Source organism: Protopterus annectens, chromosome 5.part0, assembly GCF_019279795.1.
Source record: "Protopterus annectens isolate FY-2018-M chromosome 5.part0, PAN1.0, whole genome shotgun sequence".
NCBI lineage: Eukaryota > Metazoa > Chordata > Ceratodontiformes > Protopteridae > Protopterus > Protopterus annectens.
Window position 1 is genome coordinate 1,176,928,077 of NC_056735.1, and position 21,148 is coordinate 1,176,949,224.

At 36.7% G+C, this 21,148-nt stretch overlaps 1 protein-coding gene across 2 annotated transcripts in view; it reads left to right on the plus strand.

Moving 5' to 3' along the window:
* The first annotated feature begins 5,904 nt into the window (after positions 1–5,904).
* The window catches only part of LOC122801581 (erythroferrone-like), a 370,321-nt gene continuing 355,077 nt past the window's right edge, over positions 5,905–21,148 (plus strand). The window contains exon 1 of one of the 2 annotated variants that reach the window (XM_044071025.1): positions 5,905–6,838. In XM_044071025.1, coding sequence (XP_043926960.1) covers positions 6,668–6,838 — 171 coding nt within the window. In that variant the 5' untranslated portion in view covers positions 5,905–6,667. The remainder of the gene's footprint in view (positions 6,839–21,148) is intronic. The other variant, XM_044071024.1, reaches the window with a different exon arrangement.

Here is a 21,148-nt window from a genome sequence, read left to right on the forward strand (position 1 = left end):
CATAAACAGTAACCAGTTCCTCACCCATCCCTACACACATGCATACCTTGCAAGCTCTGTCAAACCCTTTCCTGCCCACTGCTGCCCAATCCAATGGAGAACAGTGCTTAACTCCCAAATTAGCATGGGCACCAAACAAACCATCTGCCTAGCCTTGCCACAAGAAAACAAACCCAAATACCATGCCCACAAAATGTGATCCAACCTCATGCTGTTGTAACTCCACTCCACCTGTGGACAACCACAAACTCCCCATAAACAATCCCCAGACATGCTTCACCCTGCCCCTGATGTACATAATCCTTACCAGTCCCCACGTCACTCCCAGTCCACACTCTGACGTGCTTTAATGAGTAAAGTAGGATTACCTGTGACCTCACTGTGCACCACTCCAGTGGCGGAACATCCACCCCACTTCCTTCAGGCACACTCTGTGCTTCTCCATCTGTGATCGGCAAAAGAAAAGAATACTGTAAATCCTCTACACATGCATAAACCAAAATTTCTTAATGGCATTAGGCACTACCAAGGACTTATCTAGTTCTTCAACTGCATAAAATGCACTCACAAGTCTGGAATGTGACACCGCAATGAAGCTTAAGTTGCTTTAACAAAGTTCCACATAAAGTTTCTTCACACATCCCACCTTAATGATATAACTGATATCAATGGTTAATAAAACAGAATCATTCCTTAAAAGGCCTAGTCTACAAATACTGTAGAAGTATCACATTTTAACCATCCTATGAGCTTCCTCAATAAAGTTATTAGCCAATAATCAGGGTAAAGAAAATGAAACCAGTCCATACTTGTGCCACAAAAAAGGGGGCTTTAACATACATAAACTCCCCTAACATTACCAAACTTACACAGAGTCTTGGGTGATAAATGTACATATAGTGACAACACCTGCCGCCACATAAAACCACCATCTTCACTCAACCAGTCAGTCCCACAAGTGAAAACACACACAGAACCCTAAATACATTATCACTAGGCCTACCCCTTAATATCTACATTAGACTACCTGACAGATCTGGGGACCCAAAATTTGAAAACCCTCCCCATTTTAAAGAATCTGGGCAGAAGCAATGTCCACTTCCTGCAAATAGCGGTAAACGTGCATGCCAGCCGTACCACTTAACCTCGTAGAAGAAAACATCTGGCCAAAGCTGCAAATAAAGTAGACAAAGGCCCAAAAGAGGGGCAATTTTTTTTTTGTATATATAATATTGCTCTTACAAATATATAAAATTGGTAGGAAGTCTGAAACTCAAATGCTTGACCTCATTTCTAACTTCAAGTTTTGATGATTTGCCAGTAATTAGCCAAATAACCACAATTTCATGCAAAACGGACCAAAATGCAAGTTCACTCCAAAATGTGATTCCTTACCTAGTAACACTCTCACAAAACTTAAGCCCCTCCCTAATCTTTGCTCATTCCCTCCCAGTCATCCTACTTTCATATTTAACTCTTCCCCCCAAAATAGCTTCTTCTCGTACCCTCATAAAACCCATTACTACTTCTATCTAAACCCCCACCTGAAGATGTCCCTGGGCAAACTGGTTTGTTACCAAACCTCATTTGTTTAATCTAGTATGCCTCAATAACTTGGATAGAGTCAAGTCTTCTGTTGCAGATACTCACTGTTTCTGCAATTGCATTGGTCATACACAACTTCTTTAAAAATTAGGCATACTCATTTCTTGATTCAGTTTTGATTGGCAATATTTGCAGTACCAAAGGACTGATCATGTAAATGAAGTGATCCAAGGACACACCTACCAGGTTTTAGCTAAGGTGTAGTTTTGGGAGAGACTGTACCACCAGTGATATATAAATTTGTTACATGGTGTTTTTCACAGAAAGTTGTAAGTGCAGGTGTTCTACACAGAGCATAATCATTTAATGTTATTCTTGACATTTTATTAGCAGCATAACTACCTAGTTCACATGCCTGATATTAATCTTGATACTTATTAACTTATTCTTGCTATTTTTTTTTAATTTGTTAACCAGGTAAAGCCAGCAGATACAAATACCTGTTGTCAGGAGCAACCTCAGAATATTAATTTGGTTAAGTAACTTGCCCAAAACTGCAGGGTATAAGTACAGACTGCAGGATTCAAAGTCAAAGCTATAGCTCATTAAGAACATTTTAGTATTAATGGGCTAGGGCCAGGTCATACAGGGCAGGTATTTAATCCCATAGCTCATTTGTCACAAACAGCTGTAAAGACCACTCAGAAATCTTTGCAAGTGCTGCTTCACTTCTGGTAAATTACATGCTTATCCATAACAGGGTCTGAAGGCAAGTCAGCTGTTTTATAATAAAAACATAGAGTCAGATCATGGTGAAATGACGCCCTAGGTAGGCTAATGGATCAGCACCCCCCAAGCCATTCCAGTGTTCCATTACTTGGATCTCTCAAACCAGTTACCGTAAACACTGTTCAGACCTGTCAGTGTACAAACTATTTTCTTATTTGCCTTTACAATGATTACAGATATTTGGATTTAATTTAAAACTTTTATTTCAAACTTTTTAGCACAATCATTGATAGCCATTTGCTAAACAAAATGATACAGCTTCACAGTGAAAAGAGACAACCTGAGCAACTGTATCTTCTGTGCCTTTGAAACTCATATTCTTTGAAACAGCATTGAAACCGACATTCATAGAAAATGCATCTGGCCAGTGATAGATTAAGCATACCTTTGAACTGCTTTCAAACCTTGGGGCCCTTGCACACATTTTTAGGACCATGCATAAATACGTGTATTCTTTAATTCACCTTTCTGTTTGTATTAAATCATATTCCTTGTTTAATACAGCACCGTCTGTTAGAGTGCATTTTAAATCTGTAATTTTGAATATTTTCAGTAAGCAGTGAAATAAACCATATGAACCAATAATGACAAAAGTACCCATTTCAACCATATAAAATGCCACTCAAACTGCTATCACTATAATCCACTAGTATCATTCAAATGCGCAAAATCTGCAGAAGTAAAAGTCATCTGAATAATTCCACATTAAGGAGATCTGCAACTAATGAAGAGGTTGTTGCTAGCGAACAACATTGCATTGCAGTGCTTCATCTACAAACTCAGTGCCTACTGCTATTGAAGAATTAATTTGGTATACCTATAACTACAGGTTTGTAGTTACTTAGCATCTCAACCAAAGGAAGACACACTCAGGAGTGCAGCATCCCCCTTATGTTGCATGGTACTGTCATCAATTGATCTACCTTTTATGGGAAGAGAACCCACAGTTTTCTGCACCAACCACAATGCACCACTGCGCTGAACCTTACAGCAATGAAACTCTATGACTGACATTGACAGATTGCAATCCTTGGTGATTTACAAAAACAGAAAAAAAAATGTAAAGACACCTGGCAATGGTGTGGATGTTTAAAGTACTTGCTTGCCAACAATCAAGGTTCAAGGTTTGACTCTGAGCAAAGTCAGGTAAATAGACAGCCTCCTAATGGGGCATTATACATGCACAGAACACCTCTGTATCTTATAATAAAGATTGCACTCACTGAAATGGGGACTGGCTTTATATATATATATATATATATATATATATATATATATATATATATATATATATATCCTAGTATAGATGAATGTACCACTTGGCTGTTATTTTAGCAACTTTCTAAGTTTATAAGAGCAATATCTAAAATCTGCCCATATTTTTAGTCCATTGTCCTCCCATTATTTTTGGCTTTGACAAGATTCCTTGCACTGAGAGTTTGACAGGTATGGAGAGATGAGAGATATGTATACTTATATGAGAAATCTGTAAAAGTGATTAAATGGGCATACATAAGCAGCAGAAATAAATTCAAGATGTGCGCTACTGTCAGTCTTCCTTCTCATCCTGGATGAACCAGATCCCCTTACTGTTCTTGAGTGACTTTTACCCTCTATGTTACTGTGTTAAAAATAAGATATGGGGATATTAGACAAGTACAGTACCATGCTCCTTCTGACCTTTTTTCATTAACTTACTGGTTGCAGTTTCACTAGTAGACCCCTCTCTCTCTCTCTCTCTCTTTTCTAAATTAAGAGAATTAATAGCACACACATCGTAAACATGCTAAATATAAACAGACATATACTTAGGTGCAAACTGAGAGGTGTTTGCATGTGTATCTATACATATATACATCAAAAGCATACCTGGAGATCAGTTAGTAAACAAAGAAGGCATGTGCCCACTGCCCTACAGAAATCAGTTCTGTCGTTTCTGCATAACAAAGCATGCAATCTAAAGAAGTTAAATACACCAGTCATCTTGCTTGTAACGTACAGTAGTACCCGCATAGTCAACCTTCATGCTGGTAAAACTGCAAAAGCAGTACAAATTCCTTAACCTAGCAATAAATAACAACATCTACTGCCTTGGCTAGTATGCATAAGCAATAATGCCCTAATTATATTGTCTTGTGTCACTGATCGTATTGTACCTGTGCTGCTGCTGAATTAATTTCTGTGTCCTGGAGATTAAGAGCAGTTTAAGGGGTTTTCCTGGTCACATGTTGGGATTCCATTTTTACAGCAGAGGGACATGTTTTGCCTTGCTTCAGCTTTCAGTTCTTCGTGTGCTATCAGGGATGATGATGTGGGAACTATATTTATACCAAGGAATCGCAAGCTGCTGCAGCTGCTGCCTTAATTTGGTAGTCCACCATTACTGTGGATGGATGCACCATTTCTTGGCTGCTCCGATGTCAAATTTTCTGTACAGCTTCGTGTAATGACAGATGGATGTGTTTGGCAGCACTGATGTCATAAATATCCCATGGTTTTCTTTCTAAAGATAATGTTAGGTCAATTTCCTAACATTGAGGTTTCTGGGGCTTGCTGTTCTTTACGAAGTTCTCCCACCAGGGCTTAAAGCCATGTAGTGTCTAATGCTGGGGCTTATTTTATTTACAGAAGATTTTAGCCATCCCCCTCCAGGCAACATAGGCCCCCCAGCCAACATGGGCCCTAGGCAGCTGCCTAGGTCACCTAGTTCTGGATTCAGCTCTGGCAAAAATGGTACCTGTTAGAGCAAAGTACCTCTTTTGCTGATGGCAGGTTCAGGATTGCTGTAACAGACACTCTAAGTGACCCAATTAATGATGTCCAGCAACCCCATCCCTAAAAATCGGTCATTCTGAGGTTCACCTCAAAAGGGGAGTCTGTTAATATATACTTATGGTACAGCAAGTCACTAGGGTAATCAGATGTGATAATTCTGTACCTGCCATCTGCCTCTTAATATTATACCCTCATGCTGTCCCATTTGGGACCTTAGAGAGTTAGGCAGATTGGTTGATTTTTCTCACTTTTTTGAAAAAATATGTAATGTTTAGCAAACAGCTATAGCCTTCAACACTGTTTTGATGACTCAGATAACAGCACAAATGTTTAAAATATAAGAGTTATAGATTCAGCAGAAAACATGAAAATATGCTCAACAGAGTCTGCCTGCAGGGACAGAGGAAGCTTCAGTGATAATGAAACATAAGATGGATGCTGACTGTTTATATGAATTGTGAGACTCAAAATTATTGCAAGATGGCTTAGACTGTCACACAGTCTAGATGAAGTTCCAGTCTGTCCTGTTAAGTTGAAACTGACTTTGTTTTTGCAAAGAATGCACTGTAGCAATATTCCTTTTGACAAAGCAGTGTGCAGATATGTAGACAACAGTTGCTGCTCACAATCAGCAGAAGTATTAAACTTCTGAGAGCTGCTGCTTCTTTATTGATCCTCATGATGAAATGAGTGTTGACAGCCAGAGGGTGTCTCTCTCTGTCAGAGCTTTTTTGTCTCTCTTTCATTCTCTCTCACACCCTCTGAGATGATGTAGCTGCAATGAGGCGGGGAATTCAACCTTATATCAGGGAACTGCTACGAGACAAAAAATACACTTGCATTCAGCCTGAGCAGGAACAGTTACCCTGTATGTAGAATCGGTCTGCAGCTCTGAGGGGCATGTTATCACCCAGTTCTGTGTGGAAAGCTTTCCAGCACCAGTAGAGATTTTAACAGGATAAGCCTTCTAAAAAAATAAACAAAAGAAATTGACTCAGCTAAGTAAAACCTTTGGATAATTCTGCAAACTGAGGGGAAAAAAACTCGGTGAACTAAATTAAGTTGTTTCTGGACAGAATAAGCAGGCATATGATTCTGGGTTTGCCTTAACCTTCTACAGCTGGTAGGAAAGGGAAGAAAGCTAATCTGCATACAAAACGTTTCTGTTTATGCTATTTTTTTCCAGTTTGGGCAGATGTTCATCCAAACCTGCAAGAATCAATTTCATTTCTCTACCCAAGGGAATTAAGAAAGCCCTTTGTGGAATAAACATGGACACCTTTTGCCCAAAAAGTTTATGGATACCACTCTGCTGATGTAAAACTGTATATCTTCAAGGAAAAGAAGGACCCAGTAAACTGCAAAGAAAATATTACTTCAGACTGCGTTTCCTGCAGAGTTTATATTTCTTGTACCAGTGCATAAGCACTTAATTCTCATTTCATCGTCATAGCTTGCCATCAATAACTAATTTACGCTGCTATATCAAAAGTAAGCACTTCTAGGAAAATACACGGTACATGAACAATATTCATACTTTGAATGCTCTTCTGCTCTCATGTGGAAAATGTCTTCTTTCCTTGTCATAATCTGGACCTTCCTTCTTGCTGTATTTTTGTTTCTTATGAAGCCAGTGTGGTGTGAGAAGGAAGACAGAAGGCCCGTGGACTGGAAAACACAAAAGGTACGGGAAAATGATGGCAACAATTTTCAGGAGTTCAACAACTTGGTAAGATTTGTTTTTACATATACTATCACGTTGTTTACTTCTAATGTAGTATGTTTAGGACAAGGTTTAGTGCACTAGTGACATATTTTAAAGTAGGTTTTTCACTCATCTTGTTAGCAGATATGTGAAGATTTGAACATAGGTCTCTAGTTTCCTACACTTGTGTTCTTACTTCCAAATAGTACTTTTACTTACAATGAATATTCTATTATCATACAAGGTCATTCGTTTTTGAGTACTGACTCTGCAGAATTACATAAAGCTGTGTTTCTGTATCACAGTAAAGGTAACATTGTAACTATATGCCATGTGCGTGTATGTTTTTAATACTTCATAAATACATCTATTGTGAACCCTCACGGTATAAAAATCTTTAGTAAACTAAATATTAAAATAACAAATTTAATTAAAATCACTAACCATAAAAATAAATCTCAAACAGTAACTATGATTCAGCCAGACTAAAACTGAAATCATTAAACAAGCCATATTAATTATTTATATCATTACTGTATATAAAAGATGCAAACTTACAAACTCCATTAATCTAAGTCTGTCAAGAAGCTGTCACAAGATGCTTTGTACTACAGTTTCTTCTTACTGTGGTCAGCAAATGCTTAATTCTGATTATGGTAGTATATTAATTTCTCTGGCTCATCAACAGGGTGGTATTAAGTGAGATGATACTTAAGAAGTAGCAAGACTCTAAGAGGATTTGGTGTTGTAAGCACAAGAAAAGTCTTGGGCATTTTCAGTAAAGAAATAAGAAGCAATAAAGGAAATATGATAAAAATGAAGTGTATTATCAGGGAGTACATTGGTGGCATAAAACAGTGAAGAAAGATTGTGGAACAGAGGGGATATAGATGACAACCGAAAGAGTGATTTAAAACTGAAATCGGAAAACATTTCATGGAGAGGGTGTTGGAGTCTTAGACAACTAGTCTACTAGAAAAGGTAATGAACTGCTGACCAACACAATGGTTTAAAGTTTCCTTAAGCAAGTTAAAAATTCTGGATAAACAATATAAGGCTGTAACACTTCGATTGGCTTGGTTGGCTTGGTAGACCAAAGAGTTGTCTCCTTTAAATTCTCTGTCTTCATGTGTTAAAACTGGGTAAGGAACTTTGTAAACCACTTCACCGGTGCTCTCCCCTACACACATACATTAATATTACTGATTTTGTGTACAGTTCCATATCACTTGCTTAATTGTTAACTGGTGTTTCTTCATAGTTATGTGGTCTGCCTGTTCCATCTATACTGCCTTATTTCTCCATTACTGGAACAGTAGATTTCATTTTTTTTCTAAGCATTCCCTAAGATAAGCCAAGCCTGAGCCCCTTTGATTTGTTTGGGAGGTCCACATGTTTACTAGTAAAACAGAAATATACATGGGATGGGGAGGTGAGGTGATAGGAGGAGTTGATAATAGTCAGTTGGCAGTCAGGCTAACCTGCATTGTGATTTCTTCCTGCATAAAGAAGACTGCATCAAAGTATTCCATTATATAAACTCTGTGATATCACTGCCTTAAGGCAGGGCTTCAAAGCCCAAATCTGTTTACGAAACTGTCAAACCTCTATTTTAATTTTAAATTTAAATAGATTACTGGTAAAATAAGTATTACAACATTACCTTGACTATGTTATCATATAATCTGTCAAGTTCTAAGGTGTTCATAAACAGTCATGAATATTTAAAGTGCTAACCACACAGAACTCAACCCACAATTGCATAAGCACATGAGGTTTCCTAGTGAAAAAGTATGTGTGTGCTCTGTGTATGTGCATGTGTGTGCATGGGTGGGTGGGTATGTGTGAGTGAGTGTGGGCGTATGGGTGTGGGCGTGGGTATGTGCGCAAATGCAAATATCTGTGCCTGTCTCTCTTTGTCTCTGTGTGTTTATGTGTGGGGGGAGATGTGTCAATATGCATGTTTCATACATGCAGATTTTATGCATGCATGCATTTATTTTTGTGTAGTTAGCAGGACATTCACCATCTTTTACAGCACAATTTATATGTCTTTATTACACTTTGTTGATAAGGCAAGGCTACCCGGGCAGAACTCCTTAACTGTGCATACCTAAGCAAAAGATTTTTGTTTAAGTAACACAACATGTAAACTGCATCCTGTGATATTTAAAATATAGAGTCAGACAATATTACAAAATTAAAATAATCATGTGCATATGATAGCATACAATACTCAAATGTCTCTTTCTGTGCAAGGATTAATGCAATGCCTTCACCAAGTATCTGTGCAATTCTAAAGCCTTATGCAAGTAAGTGTTTTGAAAAGTGTTAAAATGTGTTTCTAACTATGTGCAATATTAGTCTGTCTACCTGCATGTCCATGATGTAATAGCTAGGTGTTATATGTGTAAAGGTCTGTAAAAATAGTCTATATGTTGTCTGCACGTTGAGTCTGGAGACATGGAATTTCATTCAGATTTTGCACTTGTGTGATTTCTGAATGACAAGAAAGTTTAATTTGACTTTGACTTTGACTTTGAAGAGTTAACAGACTGTTATCTCTTAAAGGTGAAAGTAGTTTGCATTTTTATGCATATGTATAATACATATGTTATATATAAATGTATTTAGTGGCACATTCATTGCACAGATATTTTATACAAACAGCATATAACTATGTTTAGTAGGATAGTACAGGAAGAATGTATCCCATTATACAAAGTATGCATAGAAGCATAAAGCTGTCTTACTTTGCTCAAGAATTCAGGACAAAGCCATAAATAATGGGAGGATATAGGCCCAAAATCGGGGACATTTTTAAAATATTACTCTAAATCACTTAAAATGTTACTAGGGTGTGCATTTTAACAATGAGAAGTTGTTCTTCTTTTGGCTTTTCCCAGTTAGGGGTCGCCACAGCGGAACTCCGGTCCGCTAATGATTGGCAGTAGGTTTTTATGGTGTTGAGCTGCCATCCCGATGCCCAACCTTCAACAAAGGCATGCCTATTCACGCATGTCTTTCGAATGCCACTCGACCGCAGAGAGGACATGCAGACTCCACACAGAAGGCGCTCCAGCCAAGAATCAAATGGGAGAACCTCTTGCTGTGAGGCGACAATGCTACCTCTGCACCACTGCAGTTTATTATGAAACTTTAATCGCTAACACTAGCTCATAACTGTAATTCTCAGTACTTTATCAGAAAATCAAAAACTGTGTGAGAGACAGGACAAAAAACATGTGAAAAAATTAAGTGCATTGTGAAAAATTCTGGACAGCAGAGCGGTATGCATAAAAGGCAACATATTACACACAGTGTGCATAGCAAAGCAACATGGGTTTAACTATGAGTGCCATAGGCCAGGAGTACATTTTATTTACTTTATTTCATATGGATGCAGTGTGGTATAGAAGCTGCAATAATAACAACCATACTTGTAAAGTCAGAAAATGTAGCATTACGATACTTGTCAAAAAGGACATAAATTACAAATACAATGCAGGTGGTTAAATTATCAAAGAAATATTACCCCATCATTAAATAACTTTGTCACAGTAGACAATAGTTAAAACTGTGACCATTGGGTATTTACAAAAGTCAATGAAGCATATTTTATAGCCAATCTAATTCTGAACAGCATGTCTAATCACACCAGGAAGAATATTGTACCTTTTTATACCTTAGTGATACAATTCAGTACTGAATATAGTACTGTATGTTATAGTTTATAAAAAGCCACCTAAAAGATATAAAAATTGTACAATTCCTGAATGAAAAAAATCATAAGGTTGGAAATCAGAAACTATGCAGAAAGGCTTCAGGAACTGTTATTATATTCTGTTCCTTACAGGTTACTAATATGTAACCTCTGGCTGGTCTATAAGGAATATCTGATCCGGTTCGGTTTGAAACTCTATGCTTGGAGAACACCTGTGAGAGAGCTAACAGTCATTATTCATAAACATCTTAACTTCATTCAAAATGAGATTAAATTAAATTATTCTCTCTCCCATTCAATCTCATTCTCGCTCGCTCTCTCTCTATATATATGTATAAATAAATATATATATATATATATATATATATATATATATATATATATATATATATATATATATATATATATACACATTCATACACTGTGTGTATATACCTGAGCAATGCATACAGATTCATCTTCTAAAACACCTCTCATCAATAACTCTCCTCTACCCCATATGTTTGTTGCCCTTTCCACAGCACAACTACAGCTCTGTGAAGCTTCATCCACCATGTAAACCAAAACAGAAATTTTGGTAATCTTGTTTCTTCACATTGCCTTGACTTAGCAAAGGTTTTTGACCTTGTCTCTAACCAAAACTAACTCTATAAACTCTTCTACGGTTGTTTCAACGATTCATTCCTTAGCTGGTTCTACAGTTATCTAACAAACAGAAAACAAGCGGTAAACTGGCAAACCAAAATGCCTTCTTTCTTTCCAGTAACAACTGGGGTCCCACAAAGGTCTACACTTGGATCTCTGTTATTCAATATTTTCATTAACAATCACAATACTTCCTCTAAACATGCCAAAGTAGTCCAAAACACTGCCAACTCTACACTTACCTGCTCAGACAAAAGCATAACTGATCTCTAGCAGCGAACAAAAGAGTCTTTCCTAGTTGTTAAATCCTGTTTAGAGAACTCCCAGCTATGCCTAAACCTTAAAAAAGTAAGTTTTTAGCACCTAACCCACCAAAACTAACTAACCAGAACTTCAGTTGATAATACCATAATAGATACAGTCTCTCAAACAAAACTTCTTGGAGTAGTAATTGACAATCACATGCAACAAGCAATAAAAAACATCAAAAACTTGGATGTCTGTGCAGAGTAAAAGCATATCACTCTGCAGAGGAGAGGAAGAGTTCCCTCCTAAGCTTAAACAAGAAAATCAGAAATCTTGTAGCCTTCTAAAGCAAATTATGAAACTAAAATTGTATCCCTAGCCAAGGATAATCATAAGGCATTGTTTAACTATGTCCGAAGTCTAAAAGGGAATGCCAAGTTATGTGCCTTACTGGTTGTTGTAGAAGGGATCACTCATACTATACTAGAAGTCATCGCAAACCTGCTAGCTGACAGATTCAGTGCAAACTTCACCACCCCCCCATCCCCACCTACCATATTCTAAAACATACCTGAGACCAGCCCTCTGTCTAGTATCTTTAGAGAACAGGTCTTCTCTATGCTCGCCAAGGCCAAAGTCATAATCTCAATGGGATCAGATAATATTCCAGTTGTTTACTAAAGAATCTAAAACAAGACCTAGTGGACCCACTTGGGCATTCTCTTTAATGTACCTTGAGAACTGGCCATGTTTCTGCAGAATGGAGAACAGCAACAGTAATCCCCATGCACAAAGGGGGGGGGGCAATAACTGACCATGGGAACTAAAGATCTATAAGTCTAACGAGCCTTATCTGCAAGACCATGGAAAGAATTATCATGGACCTTATCAACAAGGAGATAGGAGTCTTCCAAATGCTGGACCCAACCCAGTTTGGCTTTGTTAAGGGTAGATCATGCTTATTAAACCTGGTAGACTTATTTGAAAATGCCACCAAAGCCATGGATGAAGGTAAGACAGTGCACACAACCTATCTTGACCTTGTCAAGGCTTCAGCTCCCCACTCTGGCATTATTGAGAAACTCTCCCAGATAGTGATTAACCCTTATGTTACTATATGGGTAGCTAACTGGCTCACCCACAGAACACACTGTGTCAAAATTGGTGACTCCACCTCCACCCATAGACCTGACACCAGTGGAGTACTATGGGCCCCTTATTGTTTGGCATGTATTTCTCAGTAGTCCAGGCCAAAGTAAATAGTCTTTGGCTCACCAAGTTCTCTGATTATTGCAAACTGGGAGCAATCATTGAGTCCCCCAATGATGTCAACATATTACAAGAAGGGCTAACACAAAGAAATGACTGGTGCCAAAGCCATTGTCTAAAACTAAATGCAAAAAAATGCATCATTATCCCCTTTGGAAAAAAATAATTCCCTACAAATTACAGTATTGACCACACCCCCCTGAGCTCTAACCCAGTGGTGTGAGACTTGGGGATGCAAGTTGATAGCAATCTGAACTTTGTCCACCGTGTTTCTACCATGGTAAAGAAAGCCTTTTACATAGTGCACCTCATAAACAAGGGCATAGAATTCAGGTCAAGGGATGTTATAACTCCACTGTACTCGACCCTCATCAGGCCACTAAGAGAGTATAATGCACCTCTTTTGCAGGTACCTCACTAGACACTTGCAGCAGCTGGAGAGACCTCTGAGGTTCCTCACTAAGAAAACACAGGGACTCCAAACCATGACCTACATGGACAGGCTGAAAGGCCTGTCACTTTACTCTGTATCTTATTGTTTGCTGAGAGATGACTTGTGTCTGGCCTAAAGGGCAATCTCCAACCCTGCCCTAATGGAAATGTTGTATATCTGCAGGTCAAATGACTCAACAGTCACTCAGTCTAGGGATTTCAACCTAGTTTGTGACATTCCAAAAAACAGCTTGAACTCCAAAAAACCTCGCTTACAGCTCCCAAACACAGTAAATAACCATGAACGGATGTAAAAGTTGTTGATTTATTAAGCGTTCTTTTCAAAATCCACTTTTCGTCGCGTATACCTTACTCAACTTCATCAGATACAAGTCTTAATAAAAAGAAATACAAATTATTACAACTATGCACTCTTTTTAACTCTAAACTAGAACACATGCTAAACACCTTCATTACTATTATTGGTTGAATGTGTGCAGAATCACTACGTTGTTTAAAAATTTAAAGATACATTGTAGTGCTTCTATTTGTTACAAACATGTTGTCATTTCCATAAAACCACATAACTCATACTGGAAGTGCACCAAACAATAGTACAACTGTTTACTACCAACTATATAAAGAATTGTACATATATTTAAAACTTATATGTGTAAGTATACATATATTAAAACGTTTTACATGTTTTAAAAATGACCTCCTGTTCACTACAAGCTATAAATACTTTTATCCTACTTACGGGGCATCAAACAATTAACCAACATATCTCAGATTACAAGTGAAGAAAAGCGTAGCTTCCCATCACTCTGAAAACATCCGAATGCTACTACATTATATTACGCATATATTCATTTTGTTTTATTTTTTGTTTATATTTTCACCTATCCTTGGAAACAAAATAATGTAAAAACTATAAGTATTCCGTATTATAAACATGCTACAAAAGGTTATTAATGCTTAGTTATATACATAATTATATATACTAAACATTTCATAAGTATGTTTATATCTCCCTAAAACTGAAAGTAAACAAGTGTTATACCTAAACTAACCATTCCTAAATCTTATTACTCTTATTACTTGAAAGGAAAGAAAAAATCACAATGAAGCTAATTACAAAAATATATAACTATATATATATATATATATATATATATATATATATATATATATATGAACTAAAACAAAAACACACGTTTATACTAGTGAATAAATAACACGGACGCCAGTACGTACAGAATATGTCAGCTACTAAACCTACATACAAACTAGGGTTCTACCCATTACTACTAAACGTTTAATGGAATCAACACAAAATGTATATATATAAAAATATAAATATATTACCTAAACAGGTAAAAATGGTACATGTAAAAAGCATAAATAATACATAATACTTCTAATCACTCAAATTATTGCGGATTCCAATAGTGGATAACTCTACTCATCAGAGAAAATATATATGATGTTATCTGGCCAAATTCTTCAAACGTAATACACACATAATTGAGCTCAATTCATTAATACCTGGATAGTGACAGGCATTGAGTCTCAGTTGCCGGATTAGTTCACTTCTTTCCAATCTGAGTGACTCAGGCCCCCCTCGACCATCACTGTCTAGTTGTTGGATAACCCAAAAGTTGAACTGATGCCCTGGATTCTCATTGATATGTCTAGCCAGTGCATTTCAAGTTTGTTTTTTTAATACAATACATGTGTTCATAAATTCTTTCACATAACTTTCTATCGGTCTTGCCGATATAGAAAGCTGGACATAGAACACACTTAGCTAAATAAATGACTTATTTACTTTGGCAGTTAAATTTGCCCTTCATTTTGAATTTCCTATTTCTAATTTCAAAACTACTACCCACATCTATGTACTTACAAAAATGGCACATATAACATAGCCAATTTAGTTATGGTGTATTGGGAAAGAGAATACGTCTTTAGCCACCTCACACTTCAACATCAAATCCAATTCTAGACACCATTTTTAGACGATATATTTATCTTGTTCAAAGGCAATGGAGAGGATTTACGAAATATGCTAGATGTTTTTTAACACTAGTACAAACTTCTTGAAATTTACATACTCGGTGAATAAAGACAAAATAGCATATTTAGATGTAGAATTGAGTAAAGACTACCAGAATAGGATTTATATAGCAAAAATCTTTCGGGAAGACACCTATTCAAACGCCTTCCTCCAGTATACCAGTTGTCATCCTTCATTCCAGAAGAAATCTGTAGTGAAGGGCCAACTTGTTAGGGCTGCTAGGATGGTATCTAGAGATGTAGACTTTGATGAAGAATGCAGTTTATTATGCACTTTTTTCACTCAAAGAGGGTACCCTAGTCTATTTGTCCAGGAAATAATAAGAGAGGTACAGCATAAAAGAACCACAGGTGTTTACATCCCAATATTGAACAACAACCATGTTGATAGACCGATGGAAAGAACAGTAAAACAACCATTCAGCCCCAGCAGTTTTATTTGTACATACACTCTTGATTCCAGTGAAATAGTTACTATTATTTCTAAGAACTGGGAAATTCTACTGAGAGATGGGCAATTTAGATCCCTCTTCTCAGAGTTTCCCAAAGTAGTATTTAGACGAGGTAGTAATCTGAAGTCAATTTTGGAGGCTAAAACTAGGGCACCAAGTAGCAGAGACGGCATGATTAAATGTTATATCTTTTCTTATGTACTTACATGTGCAGTTCCCTTCTATACTATTAATGGGTGCATTGTAATCAAAGTTAGTCAACATGCAGGTAGATCAAATTAGTACTGAGGGGTGGAATGGGATCCTATGACAGCATAGGATCAGGAGTTTTATTCCTTCCCCACTATTATGAGATTCCAGATTTAGTATACATAGAGAAGCAGGAGTGTGGAAGTGCAAGGGGTCTTGCTCCCTGCTAAAACACTCAGCATTTTCTCTGTCTTTTAACCAATAGCTGCTATTGTTACTGGTAGATATGTATTTCAGCTGTTATGTGTTAATGTAGGTGGTTGCCTAAGTATTTGTGTGTGTGTGTGTGTGTGTGTGTGTGTGTGTGTGTGTGTGTGTGTGTGTGTGTGTGTGTGTGTGTGTGTGTGTGTGTGTGTGTGTATGATGCTTTTTATCCTGTACTAATGGTTTTGTTGTTCAGAACTATGCTTACTGTACATAATTCACATAATTTGTTGCTTGATGGTTATGTGATGGACTGAACTGCATGAGATGTGACTTTGTTGTGGGTTAGGGTACACAAGCTTCTTGAAGACCATTTATATACTTTAAATAATGTGTTGCTTGATCATTATGTGTTGTCAGTTCTGTCAACCCTCCCAAGATCTACCAGGTTTAGTGGCAACAGAATAGGCAGAAAAGAAATAAGATACTATCAAGACGTAATGGTAATTTATAATTTGTTATAATAATTCAAGAACAAAAGTTTCAGATTCCAAATAGATCTGTGTGAACCTTTTGAGGTATGAATTTGAAAAGAACCTCCCAAAGTCCACTTAAATGAACAACTGGCATTCAACTAGGACAAACTCCATGGTGCAACTGAAAATGCAATAATATAGTAAAATTAATTTCTCTGGTGAACCTTAACCTAACCCCTCCATAACCAAAGAAAATTATTAAAAAAAGAGAATATCCCCTGGTTAGAGAGTGGCACTTAACAGACAGAAGTGACAACAGTGGACGCAATATCCTGACTTCATGTAAAAATGGGGAAAGGGGGTAACGATAATGGCACAAGTAGCAATTAAATATCAAGATACCGTCACTGTAGTTCTAGCGATTAAATAACAATGTTGTCATGTGTGTTTGTTCGTATCAATTTGCTGCACGGTGGAAAACAATGCAGTGCACAGGTGTAATTGCAGAATTCAAGTAATTAAAATTGAAAGAAAGAAAGAAAGTAGCTAAGTGTAATTGTACAGCACGTGCAATCTGTGAAGAGCCATGCAAATGCTAAATAACTTTCCAAGACAAATGAAGTTATAGTAGCTGGTTGCTCTAATACCTTTTGTTATGTTTTCCTTTCTAGGTCCCCTGATAAATCCTCACTGCTGAAAATCAGAATCCAGTCAACTCCAATAAAAACACACCCGACTGAAAGTTTATTATATCTCTTAAATGTCTCTGCAGTTCCATAACAGTAGTTTTAGGTGGAGAATAAATACATATCAACATAACCCCCATTCTCTGGCAGAAATGACGCCCTACTACAAATCTGACATTACTGTCTTTTTCCCCTCTCTTCTGTCCTTACTTGTTCCTTTAACCCAATCGGTAGTATTACTTCTCTTTTCCTTTGTTCCTAATACCTTACTAAATGTCTATCCTAAAATCTTTTCTGGTCAAATTCACATACTTGTTTCTATCCAAATGCATCTCCTATAGCATTGTTATATGAATCCTGTACTTCTTCATATAATTTAGTACTTGTTGTGTCCATACATGCAAGGCCATTTGCATTCCATGTTAATATGAACAAAACAGCCATTCTAATAAAAAAATATCACTTCCACATATACATGACAGTTATTTTGACTTATTTTACTGCAGTGACTTTTGGTAACAAAGAATTCTCTCCTGCATACTTCTTATTACAAAGTGCATAAGTGTGATTTAGGTATAGTGAGTTCTCATTCAGAAGTAACTGAGGTGATCATGTCTCAGTCATGCACAGGGAAAGTATACTGAGCAGTATGCCATGATTTTGAATTGTTATAGTAATTGAGCAGATGTATAGGGTAAACAACAAGGGTCCAAGGACTTCCCTTGGTATCAAAGGGTTATAGGTTCTGTTACCACCTAGTAGCCTTCAAGAAAGCCACTTTTCATAAACCCATGTTATTTTCTACCTCTTTGTTTCTGTGTGCATGTGTATATGTATGTGGGTGTATTAATATTATCTTATGTCTTAAAGCCTCTCTCAAGCTATATATTAGGGAATTTTATTCAAATAGCATGCATTTTCCACCTTCATTTTCAATTTACTGCTTAAAGCAGATGTTTTAAAATCTATGATTTTCACATAACACACAAAGGCTATAATCATAAATTAAATTACAGTTTTACTGAAATAAACACATCCCAGCTATGTACAACTAATGTTTTCATATACAGAATAATTGTCAAACTTAAATGACAGGACTTAAATTGATGACTAAAGTTCATTAAGCTACAGTTCTTCTCAATCTCATTTATACCAACTCTCCAGGCCTTCCTTGCATGGGTCTCTGACCTTGCTTCAGGCTATCTTCTTTCATGCCCGCTGGCTTCTCTGGTCTTAGACAGATCCTTGCCTGGGTATCAGGCTCCCACCAGTATAGATCTTTGGCAAAACTTGACTGGGTATCAGACTCCCACCTCCGAAGCAGGCCCCATATTTTCATCCCTCTGTAATCCTACCACATTACTATATATATATCTATACATAAATATGTATGTATCTATATGTATATCTAGATAACTGTGTGTGTGTGTGTGTGTGTGTGTGTGTGTGTGTGTGTGTGTGTGTGTGTGTGTGTGTGTGTGTGTGTGTGTGTGTGTGTGTGTGTATATATATATATATATATATATATATATATATATATATATATATATATATATGTACTTCAAAATATTAAAGTACAAATACATTGAATAGAAAAAATATTGATCTGAAAGGATCAAAACATAAAAGAATGGAAATAAAATCATGTGTGGGTTTCCTCTGGGTACTCAGGTTTCCTCCCACATTACAAAGACATGAGTCTGGGCCTCCGCTGAAAATTGGCTTTGTTCCAAGTCGGACTTTCCTGGTAAACAAATGTTAAATAAATAAATGTTTTGGCAGGGGGGAAGCCCTACACCCCCACTGTTCATGATGTCACATAAACTCAATGATGGCTGAAGAGATCAAGTGAGTTTCAATCACTTCTGCTAGTGGAAAAAGGTTTGATATTATGAATGTTCAATTATATGGATAGTTTCCATAAATATATATACTATATATAGAGGGAGAGAGAGAATGGGAGAATGAGAATATGATTGATCATCAACTGCCTACTAAATAGAGCCCTATCACATCAATGCAGTCACAACAAAATCTCTTCTGATCTGCATCTCCAAAACACGAAGTAACATAACTGTGTGTGATGGAGGGAAGCTGGTCCAATTCCACCATATCTATAGTACAATAAAATGAGATTAGATGTATCTAATGCATTGTAACATGACTTAACTTATCAGGCAGTTGATGACCTGAGATGAGTTTTTAAGCACAAAAGAAGACATCACAGCACTCAAATACAGTGAATTTTGGCCATAGTTTTCACAGATAATCCACTTTCAGCATAAAGCCTTCATTAGTCTCTAATCTGTTAGGTCAAAAAGGCTGCCTTACATAAAGTCTTAATGATGACATCATCAAACAGTGACCAGTAAATAAAAATAAAGTGCAAAATATATAAATAAATTGCAAGATAATTATATCAGTACATAAATGTGAAGTGTATAAATACATACAAACTACAAATATAGCTATGAATGAATTTATGAACCTTAAAAAACTTCATTTTAAAAATGCTCATTGCAACCAGGTCAAAATGACAATCAATTGTTTTTTTTTTTGGTCAAAATCAGTTGTCAGCCTAATTTATTTGGGATTTTCATACATAGTCTATCTCTCTCTATAGAAAGGCTTCTTAGACATTTGGAAAGTGAACATGTTTACTTATTATATCCCCTGCCATTAAGATGTTTAGAGATTCTTATTTTAAAAGTTCTAGACATGTTCCCTATATAGAATGCTGAGCACGTACATGTAGCTAAGTAAATCCATTCACTCTGGCATGTAATCAAGCTATAACTATCAAAAACTTTGGATGTGTTAGCAGAAGAAAATTTTTTTGTTCTATTTACTACATTGCAGGATACACAATGTCCACATGGTTAGCACCCCCTTAAGGGTTCTCCCTGTAGGTTAAACTGCTTGTGAGCTTTCACATAATCAATAGCCTTTTTATAATGATTAAACCACTCTCTAATAGTTTTTCATTTTCTATAATTAAATTTGCAGTGGGCAGGTAAAATTTCTGCAGTCTTTGTTCCACCATAGGAATGTCCCAATATTTATGTATGAGTGGTACTAGTGCTTTTATCATTTGACCCAAAAGTAGTGACAAAGTGAAAAATCAAACCTCATGCTTTGTGTGTGTGAGGTAAACACCTTAAATATTATGTTAACCCCCAACCGTGGGACACAACATTAATGCATCCTAATTTTTCGAAAAATGGGTAAACGTATACAAAATATTTTCCCCATATTTAGTCTTTTATCTACATTATGTTCTTACAAAAATAAAAATAAAAAATAAAATTCTGCCATATTAAAATGTTAATGTTACATACATGGAATACTTGTAACCTGAGGGATTTTTTTTCACTAAAAGAGCTAAAGTGCTTTCCAGACATATATCTCATTTGTGGACTCCCATAACATAACTTGTATAACCCCATGTATAACAAATACAAATGATATCCAATCTGTGGATCATACATAATCTACACCCACAAGCAGAACATGCAGACTTACACCTATATGTGCGTGTGTGTGTGTGTGTGTGTGTGTGTGTGTGTGTGTGTGTGTGTGTGTGTGTGTGTGTGTGTGTGAAACGTATACATGCCGACCAAAAAATGTTGACAACCCAAATGTCAACAAGCTACAATGCATTGTTCTGAGCAGTAACCTGGGCACATGTAAAATTCAAATTTAAAAGAATATAGCAAAAAACATTTTTTTGCAAGGGGAAAACCCTTCTGCACCTCCTTGTGTGGGCTGTGCTTCCACACCCCCTACTATAACGCCAAGATTACACAATATCAGGAAAAGAGCATATTAGCCAGTTCCAAGAATTGTGTGATCTCACACACATATGTCGACCATCAGCTTAGATGATCACATTTTGTCACCTAAACAAACTGAAAACAAAGCGACATTTGCTC